The 22,607-nt window shown below is 44.1% G+C and overlaps 1 protein-coding gene across 1 annotated transcript; it reads right to left on the bottom strand.

Moving 5' to 3' along the window:
- Positions 1-672: 672 nt before the first annotated feature.
- PDCL3 (phosducin like 3) lies at positions 673-7,226 on the bottom strand. Its single transcript, XM_064646272.1, has 6 exons — positions 7,090-7,226; positions 5,552-5,681; positions 4,301-4,391; positions 3,496-3,639; positions 2,437-2,645; positions 673-1,083 (listed from the first exon to the last, which is right to left on the bottom strand). Exons 1-6 carry the CDS (start codon positions 7,093-7,095, stop codon positions 941-943), a joined length of 723 nt encoding a protein of 240 aa, XP_064502342.1. The 5' UTR covers positions 7,096-7,226; the 3' UTR covers positions 673-940.
- Between the last annotated feature and the right edge of the window lie 15,381 nt (positions 7,227-22,607).

Raw genomic sequence — 22,607 nt, 5'->3', positions numbered from 1 at the left:
TGGTATTTCAGTTTATTCTCCTCTAAGGCCTCAATTATTATTACTGTACCTAGAAGATGGAAGGGTTTCATAAAGAAGGACACGAGTTCTTCAGTCATAATCTTCCCTCCCATCTGGCAATGACACCACTGTAGTAACACATGGTAGTTCCGAGGTTGCGGAAGAAGTCAGCCAACAGACGACTCCTCCACACTTGAGCACCACCATCTCGAGTTTTCTTTCGCAGTTATCAGGTAAATGGTGCAGGAAGTTCAGTCCTTGTGAAAGGTAAAATACCTACTGCTAAATGAAAGGGGACTCAGCATGCCCCAGGAGATGCCGGCCATCACCAAGACGCTGGCCTCTCTTAAGATGTCTGGAGTCCCAGCTCATAGCTTTGTGTTGTCCCTCCTGCCAGCACCTCTGCAAAGGACCACACACCACTTTCAGTAGCACCCACATCATGGGTCACCTCCCCTACCTTTCCATGAAGTCCAGGTTATCACAGGTCTATGCACCACAAGCTAAGAGACAGCCCATCAAAGTGCTATAACCAGTTATTTAAGATCAGCTACTTAGATTTCACTTCCACAATTTAAGCTTGTCAAAAACAGTGTACTTAAGGCCACTTCATATTTCAGATTTTTAAATAAGTCAGACATCTACTAAGAAAATAATAACAAGAGACCTCTGTTTCAACTCGTGTCTGTATTTCAAAACTTGAGTAATATTTACTCAGGCTTCATAATACAAAATGTCTTTCAGCATCTTAAGTGAAGCTGCAATAAATTTTTTTTTAGAAAACAAAAGCTTTTTTAGTTTCTAAAAGTTTCTAGATAAATGACTGTCTTGAAATACTGCCCTTCTTGGGCTCAGCAAGGCCTTGATGATCGTCTCCAGTGCTCGAGGTGGGAACACTGCCTGCAAGTGTACTGCATCAATCATGATACAGTCACAGGATTTAGTCATCCTCTGAGTCACTCTCTCCCCTAGCTGGGACACATGCCCTGATTGAAGACATGAGCTGGTCTTGGATCTGCTTCCTGGGGTTCTCCTCGAGGTCTGTCTTGATGGCACCCGACTCTGAAATCTTCCACTCCAATTCTGTGCAGTGCAAAACAAGACAGTAATGAATGCAGGGGAGCTAACTGGAAAAAGCCCACTCTTCATTCCCCAGCTGACTTCTCTTATCACCCTACCATCACCACCACCGAACCAGGGCCCTGCTCTATTCCTCCCCTTCTTCCCAGCTCCAGTCCTGCCACCCACACCTGCTCCAGCCGAGCCCTCCTTCCACAGTCCCTAGTGCTGGGACAGGTCTGAAGGTACTGCTCTGGAGCCCACCAGTGGCATCCCCAGTGCCACTCTGCTCCCTTTAACCAGCAGTGCAAAAGAGGTGATAGATACACAGCAGCAGCTTTAGAGGCAACTATCCCAGTGAAAGTGAATTCTACCTTCTAATCACAAAAGACGTTTGCACATCTATTGCCAGTGAAGGAATACTGCTCATACATTACAGCTTTTTTCATCCTATACTGAGTTCATCACAATCAGAAGAGGCTGGGAATAAATTTAGTGAGGGGCAAAAAAAATGTGGAAATTCAATTACACGTGTGAATTATAGGTATTTTTCAGGGATGTATCCTGCAAACAGAATTCACCCCTTTGCCTCTACATCACACACTGATTATTAGTTCCTTAACAAGACAGTAAAGAGAGACTTCGCCATCAGCAGTAGGCCCAAACTGGACTGGATTGCTTCCCAGAAGTGGCAGAAAGTCAATATAACACATTCAGTCAAAACCTTTCTCCTACTCCTGCTAACAACCCTATCATCAAATCTTATTTCCTTCAGATATTGCAGAATAATGAATACAAGCTCACACTTTCCTTAATCTCCAGTGGAAGTTACCGGGGCTCAGGGGAGAAGGAAGGAAGAAATAAAATAAAGTGCAGAATTTCAGTGTGCAGCTTTCTGTGATGACTGAATTAAGCTGGCTCAATCAGGAACAACATGCCATTGTCTTAAAAATGAAACAAGAAGCCCTACAATGCAATAGGTAAACACCAGTTAGCAAGTGCAGATTATCACGTCACTGCAGGCAAGGCCAGTTCATGTACAACAGCCCCAAAGAACATCTATGGGTACTGTTTACCCTTTAATATATTCAGCAAAATTTATTTCACCCAACACAGGGCATGAATACTTGCACACATGCAAGATAAATATCTATATGCTGGCTTATCAGCAACTCACTAGTTTTACAAGATAGCCTTAATCACATGTGGTTGAGCCATAAGTTATAGCCTTAATCACATGTGGTTGAGCCATAAGGGTGAAAACCAAAATCTAATATGATTTTTAGTACCTCCCTTCTCCTCCTAAGCCTCACTTCTCTCATTCCCAGTAAAGCAGTTTTGCTTTTCCTTTGGAAGACTGGAGATGCAGACACTCACCATCCCTTGTCAGGTTCATGCCACCAAACACTAAGGGCCCAATGAACTGAGCTTTTATGTCTCCCTCCAGGTAGACAAATATTGTAGGCAGGTTCTTATCGGGGTAATTGGGAATGCAGGTGGTAGAGATAGCCTTGATGAATTTCACATCTCTGAACTTTTTTGCAAGCCCACTCATATGTTGGTTTATTAAGGCACAGAGTGGAATTCTGTGAAGAACAGCAACAAAAAAACATAAGGAAAAAAATAAAAAGACAAACAGTAAACTGTTACAGAAGAAAGGTCAGAAATATCAGCATGATGAGTAGCATTCCTGGAAAGATAAATATACCAGAAGCAACTTCTGAATACTTTTGTTGTCTGGTATTCCAGCATTCAAAGGAGGTCAGCATCACTGTAGATTTTGGTGGGTTGTGGTTTTTTTGTTTTACTATATTAGTACTGCAACTTTCCCGTCTATGATACAGAGAAAACTGTTTATGAATTTAAGCTATTTAGAAATTGCATGAGCAAGGGCAAAATAAAAAGAAAAGGAGCTCCTGGAAGAAATTAATCAAATGACCTGTGAATCAGTTAGAGACAATGAACAACAGCAAGTATTTATAACCCTTTCCAGAAAGCTCTAGCAACTTAACAGGCCTTTTTTACAAGTTTTTTCATCATGATAGCAGGACTAAAAACCTTGTTCACTCCATTTTTATGCCACTAGAAACCAGGCTAAATACACAGTGATCCTTCTCATTCACAGCCCCTTGCACTTCATCTAAAATGATTTCCAAAGCTTGGGGATTTCAGTGGCAGTAGCTACCTCTATAGCACCTGGTTGGTCCACATCATGCTGTCTTATATAGATGTATAAAAAAGCTCTATAATGATGTTACCATGAAGTGGATAAGTTAAGCAGTCTTGAGTCAATAGTACTGAAATTACTGATTTTTTTTTTTTTATTCCTTAGAACATCAGAATCAGTTCCTTAATTCCACAGTAATTACACATGTATCTTAAAGTATATTCAGCTACTGACAGTAAAAGTTTTAATGGTTAAAAACAAATTCTTACCCTTGTTTGTAGAGGTGCAGGACTACCCATATATCTTTTCCAGCTTTTGTAACCTCTTGAACATAATCTTTTCCTGAAATCTCCAAAACTTCCCCAAATTTATTCTTCATTTGAGCTGCTTTCATTTCTGCTAACCTTTGCTGCCTGAACAGCAAGGAATGGAAAAGACATCTTGTGAATAGATGGATTTTTTGACAGAACAACACTTGAAGGAGCTGGTTTGAAACCTAGACTTCAGAGGCACATTACCAACTTCTTCAAATCCCAGAGCAACAAAAGCAAAATGACATAGTAGACGTTCTTGTATTTGCACCGTAACTTAAGACCACCAACATAAAAGAAGTACAACTAAGTTTCATGAAACGCTTTTTTCCCCTCATTTCTGGCCTCGCCAGAATTTCTTCTGCAGATAATACACTACCCAAATAAATGGCAAAAACCATGACAGAGGTTAAGAGATAGAAGGAAACCAACACTGTAATTCAAATCTGCAGTACCTTAATCTCATTCACACAAAAATTAGGAAATCTTGGAAGTGATTTTCAAAGCTTTCAGAATCCCCAGCCATGCACTCAGCAGGTGCACATTATCTCTGCAAAACTAGGTTGTAGATAAAGGACAGTGAATTCAAATGCTGTTATCCTATTAAAGACACTTAGAAGCTCTACAAGAGACCAGAAACTCAGCCCCCTTTTTCCATTATCAGGCCTAAAAACATCCTTTATCTCTTCAACAATATCTCAAAGCATATAAAAGAAAGACCCTCCAATTATCATTAAAGCCAAATTCTGCTTGCTGCTCTGACCTGTACATTTCAATAGCTTTCTCATCTTCCTCATTAAATTCATCTTCATTCTCTTCTAGCTCTTCCAGAGTCATGTCCTCATAAGTTTTCACTAGAATAGAAGAAACATCAAATCACCAAAACCTCATTCCAGGATTAATACTCATCAGCTCTTATCAGTCCAACAGAATTTATTTATTTTATTTATTTTATTTATTTTAAGGATAGATTAATTAGAAATATGAGGTATCATAGAACGGTTTGGATTGGAAGGGACTTAAAGATCATCTAGTTCCAACACCCCCGCCATGGGCAGGGACACCTTTCACTAGACCAGGTTGCTCAAACCCTCATCCAAGCTGGCCTCAAACACTTCCAGGGATGGGGCATCCACAGCTTCTCTGGGCAACCTGTTCTGGTGTCTCACCACTCTCACAGTAAAGAATTTCTTCCTAATATCTATTCTAAACCTACTCTCCTTCATCTTACAGTCATTCCCCCTTGTCCTATCACTGCATGTTCTTGTACAATGGGAGCTACCCTTAGGAGCTAGAGTTCAATGATCCACGTGGGTCCCTTCTAACATAGGATATTCTATGGTTCTATTCTGCGATTCTAAAAAGTCCCTCTCCACCTCTCTTGTCAGGCTCCTTTGGGTACTAGAAGGTGTCATAACTTCTCCCTGAAGCCTTCTCTTCTCCAGTCTGAACAGCCCCAACTCTCTCAGCCTGTCGTTGTTATTGCTACTGGATTTTTAGAAAATGTTACACTTTAGGCATACGGATGGAAAGACAATGATGTAAAGGCCTCTGAGCTGAAGGCTGCCTAGACTAGCACACAAGTACCTGCATGAGCTTTCAAGTTTGGCAGCTGCAGCAAAGATGCACCAACCCCCCCCATCTGTTGTTCACTGGCCTGAACAATGGAGGAAGCATAGAACAGGAAACATCATGAGATGGTTTTACTTGCATATTCACCTGGCAGACTACCTGTGCACTGTTCTTATTTCAGCTTTCAAACATTGACTTTCATAAAAACACAGAGTTGACATCAAGTACAAAGCTTTCCTGTGCTAGAAGAACCCATGTTTTCAGGAATGTATTTGTTTGATACCATTACAGATGATCACCCTGGATGGATGAAGCTGTAGTAACCCTACAGACTTGGAAAATGACACATTGCTAACAGCCATTTCTTTGCACAAGCTTCCCCCACGAGCCATTCCAAGGCTTGTCCTACTGCTGCTGGTGCCTGAGTTGGCTGGTCACTCACCTAGAGACTTCTGAAGGATGGCAAACTGCTCCTCTTCCTTTGCACGCTCCTGTTCCTCCACGTTTTCCTTTGGAGGAAGGATACCTTTCTTGCGCAGGATGTCATTCCACTCCGTGTCTTTATTTGGGTCCTAGAACAGAACAACAAATGAATGCCATCTGTTCAAGGAGAACTTTGTCACTTTCAAAACTTAACACAGGCAGGCTCTTCGAGAGACACAACACGTTGCAAAACTGATAACTGAATGGATGGTACCAGAAAGTTACAGTGCACATCCTCCTGATGCTGAGGCTTTTTTGCAGCCCCAAACCAGCTGAGCTCCAGACCAGTCACCTCAAAGAGTGACTTTATTTTATACCATTCTGCTCACAGCACATAGAGGAGGTCTTGGAAGGGTACCAAAGTTTGAAGCATTGTAACCATTGTTCCATCTCTCACAAACTGAAATGAAAGGGGAGGAAATCAGCTGAGTGACAGAGAAGTACACTGGCCTCAGAAGTTCACTTAGCCTCAGCAGAACAGGCCACCAACTCAATGGTCATTGCATTGGGAAGCACTAGTGACAAGATACACAGGGACCAGACCTAATTCTCAGTATATGGGAAGTCTCCTTGGTAGATTCAAGTCAGTGTGACTACCTAAGTGCTTAGAGAGAAGCAAGCACAGTCTCTGCCGGCCAAGTCCATTGCTAGGGAATCAGATCTAAATCTATGGCCATGCTACTCCTGAAAATTAAAGAAAGACTCCACTGTGAAATAGCTGAAATAATCCTGCAAAACAAGGCCAATATGGACCTGAGTATTGTTGAGCTGCTCAACAGAAGATTCTCCAAGGTAGCCAGCAATTTAATTTTTTTTAAAATATATGAATTCTCAGTGATAAGCATCCACAGGCTGATTGTGGTTCCTTACTGTCTTGGCCTAACCACTTTGAAAACTGAACACACCTACTTCTTTGCTGTGACTTGTATGGGTATAGTTTACAATAGATCTGTTCACAACTATATAACCACATCTCTGCTCAGACCAAACCCCAGTACTTTTGGACTACAGGCCGTGGGGAAGAGGAGAGGGGTAAGGGGGGGGGGGGGGGGGGGAATAAAAGGAAGAAAACAAAGTAGCGCAAAAAAACCCAAAACACTAGACTATTTTTCTTCTCCTGTCTCTGACCGTGATCAGTTTTCCCTCAACACGGCATTTCTCTGCACCTGCTATCGTTCACCAACATACCGATGCACTGTCTGAAACGCGCCCCCGCTCACTACAGTAGCGAATTAGATACCGCACTAGCAAAAAACAACAAATCACCACAAAACCAGCCATGGAGCTTCCGAGCAAGACCGCCCCATGACCGCCACCTCCGCCCCTAGAAAGGGGACGAAACCGAGGTGCCCCACCCCGAGACACTCGACCGGTGAGGGCGGCCCGTGGCTGCTGGCGAGGCCCGAGGCCATTGCGCGGCCCCAGCCCTTCGCCGGGCCGGGCTCCCCCCGCAGCACCGGCCGCACCCGGGCCTGCGGGGGCACCCCGGCTGCTCACCTGCATCCTGCCGGCGGGGCCGGGCCCGGTGAGGGGCAGCGGGGCCAAGGCCGGGCAGGGCCGGTCCCGGCGTGCGCGGCGCGGCCGGAGGAGGCGGCGCGGCCGGAGGAGGCGGCGCTCCCCGGCGGGGCGGGCTCAGCGCCGCTGCCGCTGCCCGGACCGCCTAATAAGGCTGGTCCCGGCGGCGTGGGGCTGGGTGGAGTCATTGGGGATTTAAAAGCGTCGCAGAGTGGTTTGGGTTGGAAGGGATCTTAAAAGATCACAAATTCCCCTGCTGTAGGCAGGGACACTTTCCACTAGAACAGGTTGCTCGTAGCCCCATCCAACCTGGCCTTGAACACTTTCAGGGATGGGGCATCCCCAACTTCTTTGAGCAACCTGTTCCAGCGTCTCACCACCCTCACAGCAAAGAATTTCTTCCTGACATCTAAACTAAAGCTCTCCTAGTTTAAAACAGTTCCCCACCGTTGTATCACTATCAGCCCGTGTAAACATCTCTCTCCCTCTTTTTTATAAGTTCCCTTTGAGCACAGAAAAGTCCAGGTCCTGATCCTAATTGGGATCACACCTCATTTCCCGTGAGTGGAGCCCTGGCATGCTCACTGTGAAGAGCAGCTGTATTTAAAAACTCTCCTTCCCCGACTGCCCGGCCTCCCCCTGTGCAGGACTTCGAAGCTCCCTGTCCCTCTGCAGGCACAAAGGAGTGGGTGCCTCATGAGGCATCCCGCGGCTGATGGGTTCCAGTCCCTCTGGCAGCCATGGTGGGAACCCCCTTGCTCCCGGACTTGTGAGCAGCCATCCCCATGTGCCACCCCACAGAGTGCTGTGCTGCCATTCAGAAGGACCTTGACGGGCTGGAGGGATGGGCAGAGAGGAGCCTTCTGAAATACAGCAAAGGCAAGTGCTGGGTCCTGCACCTGGGGAGGAATAAGCCCATGCACAGACTGGAAGCCGACCTGCTGTAAAGCAGCTCTGTGGAAAAGGACCTGGAGATCCTTGGGGACAAAAGCTGTCTGTGAGAAATAGAAACCCAATCGGGCAATTTCCAATCAGAATTTTATTATATGATAAAAGCAAATTCAGCGCTGGGTGATCAGGGAAGGGGTTCAACAACTCCCAACGCCTGTCACACCCAAAGAAGATAGTTGTCCTACATTTATTTCCAGCTACTTCATGAATATTCATTATACATAAGCATAAACATTACACATTGTTGAGTCAGACATTCAACAGATGTTTTTGCTACAAAGTTATAACTTTCAAGAAAGGTCCTATTATCTAGCACCCATAATATATTGTCAAATCAGACACTCTGCAGATGTTTGCTTGCTACAAAGTTATAAATTTCAAGAAAGGTCCTATTATCTATCTAACTAAACAAAATTGTCTCACTATAAATCCTACACAAGGTAAAAGGGAGGTAACTTGTTTTATCTCTTTATAGGGGCCCAATTAAGTTTTACGACTTGTTTTTCTTTTCTCTCCAGGTCATATTGACCCTTCACTGTTTCCTCTTAATCAACTCGAATTATTTTCTCAGTTTATCACAATCCTTCCCCTCTTTCTATAAAATTATTAATTCGAGTTTTTTTGTTTTAATCTGGACAATATTAATTTGACATTTTCTTCGTCCCGAGAAGGTGGAGTTCTGGTGACCAACAGTACCTTGGCACTTTGAGCCGTCTTTGGATCTATCGGCATTGTTGATATTCGCATTCCTTGTACTACAGAAACTATCAATCTAATGAAACAAGGGATTAAACATGGTAAAAATATTATACTGGTCAACGTGCATAATAGAAAGAATCCTACTTTCTTCCACCAAGCTGTTCTTAACAAGTTATCTCACCATTTGCTGTCAAGCATGGAGTTCTATTTTTGTACAGGTACATGAGTCAGTTTTCTGATATCCTCTGCAATATCCATAACTGCCTATTATCATCAATTTGTAAGCAACAATTCGAAGTGTTAAATTTACCACACACCCCCCCTTCCTCGGCTAACAGATAATCTAAGGTACACAGCTGCTCGGGTTTTTGATTGCTGACTTGTGATTAGATCCAGAGTTTGAACTGTCTTATTGGCTACTATTTCCATGACTGCCTGGAGGCGGATAATTCTATTTAGCATGTATATGGGGTTCGATAACCCCAGGACCCATCTTGGGCCCAAGTAGCTGGTCCGTAAGTAGCAATGATTCGTTCAGGAGGCCATTCATCATCGTACCACTTCTGCGTTCCCCCAATGTCTTCCCTTTTTTCTCGGCGTATGGTTCCATAATCATCATACAAAGGTACACCTAAACTCATACCTTTTTCAGGGGGCAGCAAGAAGAACCCTGGTTGGATTATACCTAGTGTACAGACTCCTCTCCAGTCTTTAGGGAGCTGTGTATATGCTCGCTTTCCACATATCCAAAATAATCCTTCCGGAGCTGCCCATTCTAAATCAGTACTACTTGCTCGGTCCCAATATATTTTTAATTCTTTTATACTCTCAAAAGGGTTTTTCACATCTGTGTCATTACACCACCAGCTTTGAGTTTCATCATGCCAAGTACAATCTGCAGTCTTATTGTTAGTCCAATATCCTAACGGTTTCTTTGGCCACCAGTATTCTCCTGTGGTATTTATTATTTTCACTGATAGGCATGGGGACTCTCCTACTTTAGTTTTATATGTTTCCCTACCTCTTCGTTCAATGCATTCTTGCCCAATTTCGTCAGAAACTAGAATCCAACCTTGGGGCCTAGATTCTGATGCTCTCTGGGAGTGATTCCATTTTAAAAATTTCCCATGGGGTGAGACCAGTACCTTTCTAGGGCCACTCTTCTGTCATCAAAGGTCCACTACAAATCCAGCACTTAGGTAAATTCAGGGTTTGAATAATATGTTCCACTAGATCAATATATAGATTAGTTCCTGCATTCCATCACCGTCAGAAATGTCCCAATGGCCTTCTTGAGTGAAACAAATCCATTCCTCTCCCTTAGGACAGCTAAGTCCCAGCCTGGTTCCCCCTTTTCCTAAATTTTTGCCACCCATATTTGCCGAGAATCCGTGTTGCAAGTATTCATTTCTCTAGAGTCATAGCAGACTTTGTTGACAAATGAGTGGTAGCTTAAGCTTTGAATCATACGACCTTTGTATCGTGTAATTTGGTAGCATTTTGCACACTCGTCAGACAGGGCATGAGCCCAAAAGCAGCAGAGTATCCAAAAGGGTCCAGCATAACTTAAGCCTCCACGGCCCATGCCCAAACGGGGTTGCATCCCGTGGCTGGCTGTCAGTGGCAGGTTCAGAGGTTAACCTGGTCTTGCCCCTTTTAGATTTTCTAATTTAATTAAGGCCCAGTTTTTCCGTTTCCAGGTAAAGGTTCACTTTATCTCACAACAACGGATTCTGTCAACAAAATTATTATTCCCACTAATTAGTCAATATATAAATTGTTAGCCATTGTGACATTCTTTACATGGGGTCTATAAAGTTAAAGTCATCCAGCGGGCAGTCAATTTGGGCTGTTTCTTCAGAGAATTTCTTCGCACTGTATCTTAATGCTGCATACCAGTCAGTTTCAAATATTTCCCAATTTACTGGTAATAACAGTTCCCACCCACAGAACAGCTTATTTATCTGTACTGACTCCAATTGGGGTTGACCTCCCCGTGTGTCACGACACACAGGGCAATGTATATGTCGGTTAAAGGCCACACAGGACCATTTACGGTGACAGTGCCTACACTGACACTCTACCCAACCATCATGCTGAGCTCACGGATGTTTTATACAGCGTATGCGATCTGGTGGTGGTGGTCCAGGAGTTAAGGGATCTTCTTTTTCAAGGTTACAAGCTAACACCAGGATTAGGTTAACTAAACGATTAGTAAAATATGCACCTGCCCCTCCACTCTGCCAGGGGATGGCTCCTTCTTTCCAGGAAACAAAACGCTGTCTCCTAAGAATTTGTCCTGGGACTAATTGAAACCAAGATCTCAGGCTAGGTTTTATACAGAAACTTTCAGGAAATACTTCTCGGGTCTTTAAGTCTCTTTGTTCTGGGGATAACTCATTCCAGCCTTCGATATGTTTTCTCCATTCAGGTGATGGATTCATAAAGGTCCTTTTTTGGAGTTTAAGTCGTAGGTCCCCAGGCGCTGACGACACAGTCCACTCTTTCAGGGGTGATGGAGCAACAAGTCCCTTCACTCTGGTCGCGTGTTTGCATTTGCAGTTGAGACTTGTGTCTACTCCTGCATAAAAGTTGTTCTCATGGCTTCTCAGTTTGAATTTTAGTGGTACAGCTTCCAGGGTTGTTTGCTGGAACAAACTGCCTGTGAACATTTAACTCCTGACACATTGTTAGTTTACATTTAAGACAAAACTCCTTTCCGAATTAGGGTAGAAAATATTCTTTCACAAGTTATGAGCCTGCGGCAGTTTTAAAAGACAGGGGATGCAAGGGTTAGTAAATAGTTTCTTTTCTCTTAGATAGTTCTCACAGTTTTCAAAGCATCACCTTATTACCTTATGATATATATTGCACCGGTGGGTTTTAGTTTTTGTGTTCGCCGGGAATTTACACTGCTTTTGTCTTCCCTCCCCTTTCGGTCTGATGGGGGAGCGGAGGGTCCCGAGTTAGACTGGACTGGGACTCTAGCTACTGACACCACTTTTTGTTCTCTTGCAGCCTCTGCCCCCCAGCCGATCTCTTGCTCGCAGCTGTTAAGGTGTTATGAGTTGCTCCGCTCGTGTTGGCCACAGCCAGGAAATAATTTGCCTTTGCCCCTGCTACGGCCCCCGCTGTGTCTGCGAAGGTGGCAGCAGCTCCTGTACTAAACTTAGATTTTGCCTGTCCCACCGTTGGATTTATCCTTTCTGTGCGCGTGGTTAACGCTGTCCCGGCACTCGCATCTGCTGTCTCTGCCTGGACCACAATAGCAGGAACTAAAACTTCTTCACTAGTCAGAGCAACAACTAGGACTAGCTTTTCCTGTCTTCGCTTTATTGTGCTCGCCACAGTTTTAAACCTCGGGATTGCTTTCTGCTCTAATTTCGCTCTCTCTGTCCCCAGATCTTTTCCTGTCACATACATTCCCACTGTATCACACACAGGTAACACTTTTTTCTTCACGGCGCCAGCCAGTTCTGTCGCCATGGTAACGGCCATTCCGGAAGCCTCCCCTGCTCTCTGAGCCGGGAGTTCTGTTGCCGCAGTAACGGCTGTTCTTATAATCGCCTCACCGCCCACCGTACTAACTTTCTGCTTTCTGTTCTGATATACTGCTCAAGCTATCTCTAATAATTTCTTCTTTATATCGTTTGTGGACTGCCCCACAAACAGGTATACCAGCTGTTTCTTTCCCAAGTCTGATTCTAAATCAATATCAATATATTTTCTAACAGCATCTTTCAATCTGCTCAAAAAGTCTGTGGGCTTTTGCTTTTGCCTGGTTTCATACATTTTGACCCAACTTATTTCTCTTGTCGTTTCCTCTACAACAGTACAGCCCGCAGCAAACTTTGGGGTCTGTCTTGCACTCTCTTACACTCTCTTGCACTTTCTTACAGCTCTCATATCAGTAGCGCCACCAACAGAATCAACTGCCTGAGCACCCATCAGTGGTGCTGGGCTACTCGTTCTCAGAAACACCTCTACATTTGGGGCCGTCGCCCCCCCCTTGGGGCCGACGCCTTCTCTTCACTGCTACTGATACAACTATCAACCTTAGCTGTTACTAGTTTCTCTACTTTTGAGCTCACTTCTGCCGTTGTTATGGCAACTTTATCTACTCTGGCAAAGCTGCCAGCTGCTGCAGAGCTACAGACTGCTTCCTGCTCGCTGGAACAGACAGGGCAGACCCCGCAGCCATTTGCCCCTGTGGGGCCGGGAGTTTCTCTTGCTGTTACTCCCGTTGCAATCAAACTAGATGTTATTTCTGGGCTAGCCAGCCCCGCAGCGTCCGCGTAAGCCTCCCTCTGCTCTGCCGCGCTGAAAGCGGCTTCAACAAAAGTTGATTTCACCTGCACCTCTGTGCGTACTCCAACTAAATCGACAGGACTCTGTCGGAGGACAGAAACTGTGTGAACAGTTTCCATTGCATTTCTGCGACCTTCACCTTGGCATGGCTGGGTGCAAACAGTAAAAAAAATACTGCGCCACTAATATGACTGCAGGTCCTGTGCCAGGGTGAAGGAGGAGTTATGCTGGCAGGAAAACAAGTTTTATGGACACCTGGTGTGGTCCAATTAGTAATGTACAGCTCAGTGTGTTTACCTTATGTATCCAATGTAACCTGAAAAAGAATCACATGTCTCTGCATCACAAGCAGCATATAAGCTGCTTTTCCTCTAATAAAGCGGACATTTTTGCCAATCATATTGATTTGTGTGCTTTTCTGTCTGAACCCCTCCGCCGTTATCTGGCGCCCGAACAGGGACTCCTACTTCGTCGAGTTCTGCAGGGACGTAAGGTGAACGGAAGGAGCTGAGGGAAGCGGTCGTGGGAGGTGATGCTGTCCCCGGCATCACGGAACAAAGCCATGCGCATGGTACAGAGGAATCTCACCCTGGCCCGGTGAGTCGACCGAGGGAGAGAGCATGGGGCCCGCGGCATCCAAAGAGGATGAGGCCGCGGAAACGCTCCTCCGATATATATTCTCTCTAGGAGAGCCTGTTTCTGATGGAACCGCCCCTAAGGGGTTGATGGCATGGGTGAGAGCGAGGACTCTACTTCCCGCTGCTCGAACCGCCTTTCAGGTGTCCACAAGGGACGCTATAAAGGAATTGTTTTGGGACGAGATCTCTACGGGGTCAGGAACCCCTGGAAAGTGTACTCTGCTTTGGCGTCTGGCAGTTCAGTCGCTACGAGAGTTAAGTTCTGAGCGACGGGAACTCATGAAGGTTCGGACGGCTCTGTCGGGAGATGCCGGGACTACGGTGGGTCCCCGCCCCGTTCGGTCTGCTGTAGGGGAGATCCCCGTGCTCGCGGCTGCGAAGTTGCGAATGCTAGGACCCTTAACAGCAGCGGGATCACCTCCGTTTAGCACCGTGCATGTAGCAGCAGGACGTGTAGGGGCTGCAGGAACATCACTAGCTGCGGGGAATGAAGCCGGAGCCGTGCCAGCAGCACCGCTCTCTCTTGCGGCTGCGCGGTCGACACTGTCACTCCTCTCTGTGCCTGCTGCTGCGCATGTGTCAACTGGACCGACACTGCTGGGAGCCTCCGCGTCCCTAGATGGCGCTGCACCGCTGGCGCCTGAAGCCACCACGAAACCCGGAAGAAAGCCACTGAATCGCTGCCATGGCAACAGACGCTGTTTTCGGAAAAAAAAAAAAAAAAAAACAAAAAAAAAAAAAACAAAAACCACACCGTTTCCAGGTATAGTACATATGAAAGAAAGTAGCAGCTATTGAACCTTGCATTAGAAGATGCTATATTAGCACAACGAGCAACACCGAAAAAGTGCCACTTCTCGTTGACAGGAGAGGCAGGCTAGAGAACTGCCTTCCCGTATTTTTGTTAACTCTCGTGTTAATTGTGTTGTGTGTCCAATGTTGTTGTGAGCTCACTGTATTACTAACGGTACCGTGCTAGTGCATGTGTGGAGAAGCGACCATACGTTTGTTAGTAACTTAAAACCCAGAGGTGAGAGTCCGGGAGAATTTCCTCCCGTTAGAGTGTCTCGGGTACACATAACAGCATAAAAATTCCCTTTAGGATTACTCAAACAGCTGCCAGAGTCCGGCGTGCGGGTGCTGGGGCCGCGCGCCAGGGCTGGGAGCTGCGCGCTGGCGCTGCCGCTGCGCCGGCTCGGCCGTGGGGGAGGCGGCGCTGGCAGCCACGGCAAAAGGCGGCAGGGGCACCTCGGCGGCAGAGGCACCTCAGCGACAGAGGCAACGCCGACAGCTACTTCTGCAGAGCCAGCCAGACTTCTGCGGGCATCCCCGGGAGCTGCACGGCGCACGGAGCAGCCCGGGGAACAGCAGCTCGGCGGTGACTGGCTTGCGGGGGAGTTGCCCCGCAGAATCCAGGCATGTCAGTAATTGAGAACAGAAAGCAGAATCTCTCTCTTTAGTCCTTCTACTCACTTGTAGATAACTTAAAACTAAAAGATTGTGTTTTACTAAAAGTTAGCATGCAAGAAATTTTAAGAGTTTCCCAGAGAATGAATCTTTATATAAAAGCTTTAGTGAATTGCCTTGTTTTTAGTTACATTTTACCCCTGTAAAGACCTTCTGCCCAAATTTCGTGTTCAGTCTTAGCAGGAGACATAAGGTTCACACAATAGAGATCATTTGTTGCTTAGCAACCGGGTGGGACTCAAACCACCTCCAGCAGTTTCTCAGGACTAGGGAGAGAGTAGAACTTATACACCAAAAACTACAAATCTGCAAATAAGATAAATGGAAAGCTAGCAGGCTGACGATTTCCTTAATTCTTAGGTAAAACATCTATCTTCCTGTTATAAACTGAGAAGTTATTGTGACAGTGGAAATTACATCTTTAGAATTGTATTTAAAAAGGTTTACTCAGCTGATTTTAACATTTGGATGTTTAGTTTACATTCCTGTCTGATATTATTTCTTTTCCTTGGTCAAGCTTAGTGAATTCATTATTTTTTCCTTTCTTTTTTTCTTCTGTGTTTATGACAGAGTTGCAACTTTGAGTTGCATTTCATGTGCTGTTTAAGCAATTGTTAATATTCTATTTATAACATAGCAGCAAGTACATTTTTTTTTTCAGATTTTAATATATATCTTCTGTTGTGGATTCATACAGTATGTACAGAGCAGTTTGGTCAAACAAAACATATTATACGTTTTTAAATGATTTATAACTGCTGATATAGCATACAACCTCATTGCTTTTCTAAAAACACTACTCAGGCACACACTATGCTGTGAAGTTTGACTTATCTCTCTTGGCACTGATGTTATGTCAACAGTTATACTACATGAATTTCAGATTATTTTTAAAATAACCTAACAAGATGCAAAATGCGTGTGTTTACTTTATACCGATAAAAGAGCAGATTGCTAAATTACACTTTTCCAAAACTATTGATGTGTGAATTAGAACTTTTTATGCCCATTTGATTTATAAAGCAGAAATGTCTGGAGACCACATGATAATCTGTCAGGAAATCAGTAGAGATTGCAATAAAGCTGAGTTACTAGAGTCAGGTTGAATTTAGTAAAATTTTTCTAGTTTGCCTCCCAATATAACGATCTCAAAGCTAGATTTAGTTAGCTTTACATTCGGGAAATTAATTAAAACCTGTGAGTGATTTAGGGTTTTAATATAACAGGTGTGGTTTTTACCTGTTCTGTGCTGTTGTTCCACAATTATGGAGTTACATGTTCTTACAACTAGTTATTTGTTTTCCTTTGTGCTGCTTATGTTGTGAATTTTGTTCTCTTACCGAAATTTCATAGATAAAAGAACTAAAAATGCAAGCAGATGATGTAGATCACATCTAAGGAACCGGCTGCAAGCTGGAATCTGGCCTTCTATATCCTTCTGAACTGCACATGTAGCTTAAGGCTGAGTATTAAACAGAATGATCAAACAGTATTTTTTCACTGTCATAGACTTAAATGCGAACTTTTTCAAAAGATGAGCTTGACAATGACTATAATAACTTGATGGCACAATTAAGTGTGACAGATTCAGGCAGGGGAAGTGCATCTGTCAGTGCATCTACTGCTGAATCTTCTATGGGACTTGCTCATAATATGACCTCAACACAGACATCTGCAGTAAAACACATCCAATTTGGAAACCATGGGCAGCTTTTGCCACTACAGAAAATACCAACACGTTGTGATGAAGGTTTCTTTCTCAGTGACTTAGCAAATAAGAACTGCTCTCTAGTAAGCAGCTATGAGTTTCAGACACTGGCTGGACATGGAGCAGAATCAACTGTTACAGACTGTCTCCTCAGGTCTGGGGAGAGTAATTTGAAAACTATGCAAGAAACGGATTATGGACAAATATCTGCAGAAGACATAACAACAGAGACAGAATTTTTCCTCACAGGAGACACCATATTGATGTCACCCTTTAGCTGTTGCTGCCAGTGCAAGTTACAGCCAATCTGCAGCACCAGTAGAGATGTCTGAAAAAGAGATAATCTGTATGGAAACAAACACAGATAGTTTGGCAGAGGTTATGCCAGAGGTGCTTTCATTCATATCTCACAAAGAATATGAATCCAAGGATGAAGACTTGTCTTCACTGAATCATTATGAATTCAAACATACAGTGATGCAGAAATAATTAACCAATTAACCAGTAGTGCAATCAACTTAGAAAAAAAAAAAATATATTGGAAATTACACCCGGACAGATTGAAAGTTTACCTGACAATCCAGAAGCCAAAGTCCAAAGTGTAACTGAAGACAGCAGTGGAAAGGATTTTAAAGACATTAGTGTATCTCAGAATCCAAAGAAACCTACTAATATTGTAGCTTGTGAAGTTCAATGTGAGTTTAATACAAATCTGTGCCTGATGCATGAAGAAGTGGACAAAGATGAACTGCAGGAAGCCAGCACTGAGGTAGAACATACTCAGGAATCAAAAGCACTCCTACATTCTGGCAGCCAACTTGAACCAAACAGCCTTTGCCAAAGAGAAAAAAGTGAGAAAACAGAAATAGGTCTACCACTGAATGTACACAAACATTCAGCTGTTTGGAAAGCAGCTCCACTGCAGACTGCTTGTCACTGGTATCTAGGAAAGAGGAGGATTCTCTCCCCACATCTCATCCAGAGCTGCCAAAAGATCACACTCTGCGAAAAACACCTTTTGTCTCCGTGTTGCCTGTGCAAACTGTGGAGCAGAGGAATGTCTGTTTAGATGCGGATTTAGAAGATGATTTCTTGACTGAGATAGGGCAGACGTGTCACTAAGGGGAAAGGAAGACAATGGAAAACTATAGGACTTTTAACATCCTGAGGCCTAAGGGTTGTCGCTGTATACAACGCTCTGTTTCTGTGCTGCTCATGTCACATCAGTGATGTTTGTGAAGATCAGGCAGACTGGTGTGGTTTGGGAACTCTACATCAGACATTAACTATTTTGCAGTGCTTGTATTTGTGTTTCATCTCAGTAGTGTTACAGTGGGTAGCAAGATTTATTTGGAATCAGCATATGACAGAAACCTTTTGGCTTACGAGTCTTCCCAAGATTATATGTGATTGTGCAATAACAATTTTTGGGGTGAAATTCTATATCATATCCAAACTAGAAAAACTTTAAAAGGGTGGATTGCTTGTCCAGTTTGAAAACTACTACCAAGTTGCCAGACAATGCTATGTATTTGGTATAGGGGTCAGTGATTTAAGAATTTGTAAAACACTTTTGCAAGACAGAAATGGGGAGAGAACAGGTGGCAACCCCCTCAGTTCATTTGCAAAAGTTGTTTCATATGTTAAGTTTTTTTTTTTGTACACAGGTGTTGGTAGCTGCCTGCATGATGAATGAAACCTTGGAAAGAAAGAACAAGGTTGATGCTGTTTTCTGCAGGTAACAATGGTAACATCAGGAGCTGTTGTGGGTAACAGTTTCCTCAATATTGTTAGAACACAGTTTTTGGAGAACAATTCTTTTTGGTATTATAAGCATAGTTTTTCTTAGTCATATACACCTTTTTAGTATATTTTTGTATATTTTTTTTTAAGCACATGAAATTAAGGATTTAAGAGAGTGTACGAACTTTAAAGTAAGTATTACAGGAGCACAATTTGTCAGCATTATGAGCACATTTTAGTGTTGTTAAGGCACAGTATTTTTAGTTTTGTTGGAGCACAATTTTTTAGTATGTTTAAGCATATAATTATAGAAGGTTAAGATCTTAGATTATTCACTGGGTATTGGTGGAGGAAAGTTCACCTGTTTGGTGGAGAAGCTTTAACACCATAAGGTACTAGAGAATTAGTATGGTTTCGTAACTCATGAGACAGTAAAATGAGATTCAAAAGTATGTGTGTGTGAAGTGTGTTTGAATGATGGTGGCCACCGTGTGAGAGTGAATGAATGAAAATGTATGCATGTATATGTGTGAATATTCACTTACACAAACACTTTTGGATAAACAAATACACCGATACCTTTCCATAAAATGGCAAGAAATCCTGAACAAACTCTCCGGGCTGCAATAGAATGGTATGCAAAGAGTGCAATAGAAACGGAAGATCCAGTGTTAATATACGATCATGTCATTGTGTTATTCAAGGGCCAAGGGGTGAAAAAGAATAACAGAAGACATATGGCCCAGAGTTTAATGGAGTTCCATTTCCAAGGATGTTCTGAACAGAGTGGAAGTTTTAAGAATAAACCCTACATTTAAAGAAGCACTTTTAGGCACACTTTGAGAGCACACATCTTAGGGTCAATAGGTTGTTGAGTTTATTGGTGATGGTGGTGTTGTTGTATGTTTGCGCTTATTGAGATGTTATGGATACAATAAGGAATGTTACAGAAATGCAATTTAAACTGTTCAAACTTCAACGGGGGATTTGTCGGAGGACAGAAACTGTGTGAACAGTTTCCATTGCATTTCTGCGACCTTCACCTTGGCATGGCTGGGTGCAAACAGTAAAAAAAATACTGCGCCACTAATATGACTGCAGGTCCTGTGCCAGGGTGAAGGAGGAGTTATGCTGGCAGGAAAACAAGTTTTATGGACACCTGGTGTGGTCCAATTAGTAATGTACAGCTCAGTGTGTTTACCTTATGTATCCAATGTAACCTGAAAAAGAATCACATGTCTCTGCATCACAAGCAGCATATAAGCTGCTTTTCCTCTAATAAAGCGGACATTTTTGCCAATCATATTGATTTGTGTGCTTTTCTGTCTGAACCCCTCCGCCGTTAGGACTCACTCCCGCTGGACCCGAGCTAATTTCTCCAGAGGCTTTAATTTGCCTAATCCCTCCCGGTGCAGCCAGATCCGCACCAGGGGGTCCTTCAATGGCTCCTTCCTGCTCAGCCAGAGCCGGTCCAGGAGGAGCAACCACCACCCCGGCAGCTCCAACTCCCCCCACCGCTGCTGCAGCAGGGAGTCCGATTTGTGGAACTCCCGGGCTACTCTCTCTCCTGTCAGGTGATATCAACATATCTAAATCATCCTCTCTGGTGTTCTTAAATAGGATTTGCGGGATAGGAGCAGCTTTGACTCGATCTTTCTTTTTCCCTCTTTTTCTAACTCTATTTCCGATTTTTCTGCCCTTTCTGAGCTTCCATTTCTCTTAACCTTCCACCCCCAATCCAGGGCGTGTTAATAGGAACAAAAACAACTCTGCGTATCGAATTTCCCGCCACCTCTGTTCTACATGTAAAAGCGAGATTAATTGAAACACTGTGTTCGGTTCAAACGGACTAAATTCCGGCCATGCTACTCCTCTCATTTGTCCAAACAACGGCCAAGCATTTAGAGACAGCCTACACAGCTCTTCCTTCTTTAAAGATGTCTCAGAACCAGCTAACGTCTTTCAATGTTTTAAAACCAAACTCAGGGGGGATTCTTTAGGGATCTTAAATTTTGAATCCACACCACCCATGCTTGCAAAACAAAAGCAAACCACAGTCACACACTGGGTTTCAAACTTGCTACCTTTAGGTTACAAGGCTGTTTCGCAACCTCTCGGCTATTTACCGAGTCATACCGACTCCAGAGCCCCACTGGCTCTCCCACAGCGTCAGAGCACCGGAGGGCGTCCCCTCCAAACCACACAGCCCTAGGCTGACCCGCTCTGACCTGGGTAACTGGCGAACCCCCGTTCGCCTCCCCTGAAAATTGACTCTCTAGACTGTTCCGAGGGCCCAAGTCAAAATTTTCAGGAATCCGTGCCCCCTATCCCGGGACACAAAACTTTCCCGCAGCTGCTAACTAACCAGATAGGTACCGTTTCCTTATTTTTCTTTAGTCCACCCAATCATGCAGTACTGAATCATTTTTGGTTTTTCTTTATTTTTAGTACTCTCCCTCTTTTCCCAGTTTAAAATCCTTACCCCTAGCGGACTGTCTAAGGGTATATCCGGCAATGCCTGCCTGCTCCTTTCCTTCCTGGGGCAACTTAATTTACTAATTCCCTGCCCCATATTCCCGAGGTCCCTTCTAAAGTTTTCCTACCTTTCCACCGATCCTCTGGGATCCCCTCTAAGATTTTTCACCGACTCAGTGGTCCCTTCTGAAAAACTCCCACCGACCCCAGAGGTCCACTCATCAATTCAACCGCTTCGTCCCTTCACCTGCCGCATTCCTCGCGGAAAAACGGAAACGAGGTTAGAAGGACTCCACTATCGCTCCGCAGCTACGCTGCGTCTCATTCATCATTCACTCCGACCTCTTTATCCGCCCCCCGAAGTGATACTCACAGTCCGTTGTTCTCACTCGGGTCTTCGTGCACAAGAATTATGGGCTTTTTGCTGCAGCACTCCAGGAGCTTTTTAATTCCTTGCTTTTATCATATACATGTGTTACCCTTGGTCCTTGTTGAAATATTAGGCCTGTGAATAGGCCGCTGAAAAGCAGCGGGCGCGCTCCTATCTCAGGCGCTAAGTATCTCCCAGAACACAAAGGGTATCACGTCGGGCGAAGTCACCAAGTTTGTGAGAAATAGAAACCCAATCGGGCAATTTCCAATCAGAATTTTATTATATGATAAAAGCAAATTCAGCGCTGGGTGATCAGGGAAGGGGTTCAACAACTCCCAACGCCTGTCACACCCAAAGAAGATAGTTGTCCTACATTTATTTCCAGCTACTTCATGAATATTCATTATACATAAGCATAAACATTACACATTGTTGAGTCAGACATTCAACAGATGTTTTTGCTACAAAGTTATAACTTTCAAGAAAGGTCCTATTATCTAGCACCCATAATATATTGTCAAATCAGACACTCTGCAGATGTTTGCTTGCTACAAAGTTATAAATTTCAAGAAAGGTCCTATTATCTATCTAACTAAACAAAATTGTCTCACTATAAATCCTACACAAGGTAAAAGGGAGGTAACTTGTTTTATCTCTTTATAGGGGCCCAATTAAGTTTTACGACTTGTTTTTCTTTTCTCTCCAGGTCATATTGACCCTTCACTGTTTCCTCTTAATCAACTCGAATTATTTTCTCAGTTTATCACACTGTCCATGAGCCAGCAGTGTGCCCTTGGGGCCAAGAAGGCCAGTGGGATCCTGGGGTGCCTTAGGAAGAGCATTGCCAGCAGGTCGAGGGGGTGATTCTGCCTCTCTACGCAGCCCTGTGAGGCCACATCTGGAGTGCCGTGTCCAGTTCTGGGCTCCTCAGTACAAGAGAGACATGGAGCTCCTGGAGCAGGCCCAGGAGGGCTACAAAGATGATGAGGGAACTGGAGCATTTCTCATAAGAGGAAAGACTGAGCTGGGCTTGTTCAGCCTTGAGAAGAGATGACTGAGAGGGGACCTCATCAATGTCTCTTAGTATCTCAAGGGAGGGTGTCAAGAGGATGCAGCCAGGCTCTTCTCAGTGGTGCTA

Source organism: Pseudopipra pipra, chromosome 2 (assembly GCF_036250125.1).
Source record: "Pseudopipra pipra isolate bDixPip1 chromosome 2, bDixPip1.hap1, whole genome shotgun sequence".
In the NCBI taxonomy this organism is placed as follows: Eukaryota; Metazoa; Chordata; class Aves; order Passeriformes; family Pipridae; genus Pseudopipra; species Pseudopipra pipra.
Note: the sequence above shows the minus strand (reverse complement) of the source record. Positions and strands in the feature narration are given on the sequence as shown.

Bases quoted from the DNA above. Each gene is read 5' to 3' on its own strand.
- PDCL3 (XM_064646272.1), bottom strand. The intron at 2,646-3,495 runs GTAAGAATTTGT...TGTTCTTCACAG, and splicing joins CTGCACCTCTACAAACAAGG to AATTCCACTCTGTGCCTTAA. The intron at 1,084-2,436 runs GTGAGTGTCTGC...TGCACTGCACAG, and splicing joins CATGAACCTGACAAGGGATG to AATTGGAGTGGAAGATTTCA.